General features: G+C 56.6%; 1 protein-coding gene and 1 long non-coding RNA gene across 4 annotated transcripts in view; one reads left to right on the top strand and one right to left on the bottom strand.

Annotated features, from left to right (window-relative positions):
* Positions 1-2,804, bottom strand: part of LOC107102204 — a 21,702-nt gene that overhangs the window by 6,588 nt on the left and 12,310 nt on the right. The window contains exons 10-13 of one of the 3 annotated variants that reach the window (XM_015401413.1): positions 2,621-2,768; positions 2,250-2,546; positions 445-668; positions 159-335 (exon numbers count right to left, since the gene is read on the bottom strand). In XM_015401413.1, coding sequence (XP_015256899.1) covers positions 308-335; positions 445-668; positions 2,250-2,546; positions 2,621-2,768 — 697 coding nt within the window. In that variant the 3' untranslated portion in view covers positions 159-307. Of the gene's footprint in view, positions 1-158; positions 336-444; positions 669-1,732; positions 2,547-2,620; positions 2,769-2,804 lie in introns of those variants that run through there. The other 2 variants (XM_015401414.1, XM_015401412.1) reach the window with 2 other exon arrangements.
* On the top strand, positions 430-903 carry LOC107102206. Its single transcript, XR_001482116.1, has 3 exons — positions 430-565; positions 636-685; positions 761-903. It is a non-coding gene; the product is annotated as an uncharacterized LOC107102206 (long non-coding RNA).

Genomic DNA, 2,804 nt, shown 5'->3' on the forward strand with positions numbered 1-2,804 from the left:
AGACACATGAGACACAGACAGGTGAGACATGGAGGTGAGATAGAGCCAGAGATCAGTGACAGGTGAGGTCAGAGCAGGTGAGACACAGGAAACAGACAGGTGAGGTCAGAACAGGTGAGACAGGAAACAGACAGGTGAGGCATAGGAGACGAACAGGTGAGATAGAGCCAGAGATCAGTGACAGGTGAGGTCAGAACTCAGGCTTCCACCCTCTTGTGCTCTTTCTGTTTAATCAGCCCACCTGGAGAGAGTCGTTGTCCTCCTTTGTGCAAAATGCTCGTTATGCCCTGTTACCACGGCGATCTACTCACCGAGGGGCTAATGGGAGGACGGTCATAAAGGGGGAGGAGCCAGGACCGATCCCAAACAGGTGAGAGAGAGCAGAAGGTTTCCTTTAAGAATCTGTTAGAAGGTTTAAAGCTTTGTCCTCAGAGCTCCGCCCACCTCTGATGCGTCGTCGCTATTGGCGGACTCGCCTCACCCCACCTCCTCCGATGTTCTCCATGATGCCTCAGTGCAGGCATCTCCTCCTCCTTCTTCATGCAAGTCTCTGCAGACCGATGAGGTGATGACCTCCCAGGTGAGCTCCTCTTCATCACGCGGTGTCCGATGGTGGACTGACATGTCTCTTCCAGCAGGGGGACGCGCTGCAGGCTGAAATCAGGAACCTGCACAGAGATAAGTGGTGAGTCTGGAGACCGTCACTGCTCCGGAAAGGGGCGTCGCAGGTTCTCTGACTGGATCTGAATCTGTCCAATAGGCTGCTGGAGCAGCAGCTGGGGGCGTGGCGCCTCACCGTCCAATCAGAGCAGGCGGTTCTGGAGGACAGGTGCTCTGAGATGGAGGCTACCATGGAAACCGTGAGACAGCAAAACCACAGACTGCAGGACATGCTCACACAGGTAGGCTGCTGGCAGCTGGAGGTGAAGTGCATGATGGGAGTTGTAGTTAACATTCAGGTCTGGTGTGTCAGGCTTTGAGAAAGATGGAGGCAGAGCAACATGCTAACAACACGGAACATGCAGCGGGAGGAACCGCCACGCCCTCCTCCGACTCTCTGAGCTCTGAGGAAGAGGAGAAGCTGATGAAGAACTGGAGCCCAGATGAGCTTGAAACTCCATCTCCCACAATGCAACACCAACCGTCCCCGTCACCTGACGAAGCATCAGACCATCAGCCAATAGGACAACAGGGGGAGCCAGAGGGGGCGGGCCTACAAACAAACCCCTCCTGTCTGTCTGAAGGAGAGCATCATGGGATGTGTAGTCCTGAAGAGCAGCTGCAGCAGATCGTGGACAGATTGAAGATGGAGGAAAAGTGGACAGAAAAAACACCAGGTGAGACACAGGACAGGAAGAATGAGACACAGGTGGACAGACAGGTTAGAGCTGACACAGAGGACAGAGGTCAGATGTCCATCAATCTCAGGTCCAGTCGCAGAAGCGGGACAAACCCACCTGTTCTGTCTGTGTCCAGGTGTGGTGATGAAGGAGGAGCTAGTGGAGGCGGCGCTGCAGGTGGGCGCCTCGGTGTCTGACCTGGTGGACGCAGTGAAGACAGACTAACGGCAATCTGATTTAAAAAAACTGTTTATTCAACAGGAACAAAGGTGCAAACCGTACAAACTGTGTCACCATGGCAACCACAGCCTCTGATCCAGAGGTAAAAACAGTACAAACTGTGTCACCATGGCAACCAGAGCCAAACTTTTCTCTGTTCTGCTTTAATGAGATTCTAATCCTCGCTAGATGACATCACAGTCCTTCCTGCTACCTGCCCCCCCTCTCACAGCCCCGCCCCCTCTGGCTCCTCCCCCTGCGGGGGGGATGGAGGTCGCTGCCTGGAGAACGGAGAGGCTTCCTACTGGGAGCTGCTCGTCGGAGCCCCTCCCTCCTAGGTGGAGGGGGCGGGGTTTGAAGCTGTGTCCGTCTCTGGGACTGCGGGGGGCGTGGCCTGCCCCCCCTCTGTGACCTGCAGGTAGCTGCAGACGGCGTCCTCCCCCTCCTCCTGGCAGTGTTCCTTCCACTGAGCGTCCCCAGCAGGGTAGCGTCGCTCTTAGGCCCCCCCTCTGGCCGTCTGTCCATGTTGAGGTCTGGACTCAGACTGCGGAACAGCTGGCGGACACACGGCGGCGGCGGCTGCCCTGAGGGGGCGGAGCCTCTGGGTCTGAGTGCTCTCTGGGGAGGGCTCCTCAGGATCTGATTCGTTCCGGGCTCGTAGAACTTGACAGGAAGTCTTTTATACTTGACCTTGAAGCGCTGCAGGTCGACAGGACGGCGCCGCCTGCGGCAGCGTTTGGGGGCAGAGCCTTCAGGTGACGTGGGAACGGAGCAGGGAGGGCCACAGAGCAAGTAGATCAGAGAGGTGCGTGGCTGAACAGGGCTGACAATGCTGGAGTAGCAAGGAGGAAGAGAATGCAACATCTGGGTCTCTGGGGTCCTCTCATTGGCTGCAGGGAGGTTTGGGGGCGGAGCCTCTGAGGACAGCTGATGGACAGTCGGGATGACCATTCGTACAGTCTGAGTGCTGTGACTAACTTTCACCACCTGAGAGAACAAACCATGGATGTTAGATAAATGCTTCTAGGAGAGGAACATAGACTCAACCTTTTTCTGCTGACCTGGCACCTGGACGCCAGTCGGAAGCCCCGCCTCCTCTTCCTCACACAGGCAGAGTCATCCTCATCGCGAGCCGCCAAGGGCAGCAGGTCCAAGTCTGGTTCTGCCGCCTCCGTCAGCTCCTTCTTCCTCCTGCTGCTTCGACCAAACCTGGGAGGAAGGCAAACACCTGAGGTGGTTACAGGT

Source organism: Cyprinodon variegatus, unplaced genomic scaffold, assembly GCF_000732505.1.
Source record: "Cyprinodon variegatus isolate N-32 unplaced genomic scaffold, C_variegatus-1.0 Scaffold1216, whole genome shotgun sequence".
Classification (NCBI taxonomy): domain Eukaryota; kingdom Metazoa; phylum Chordata; class Actinopteri; order Cyprinodontiformes; family Cyprinodontidae; genus Cyprinodon; species Cyprinodon variegatus.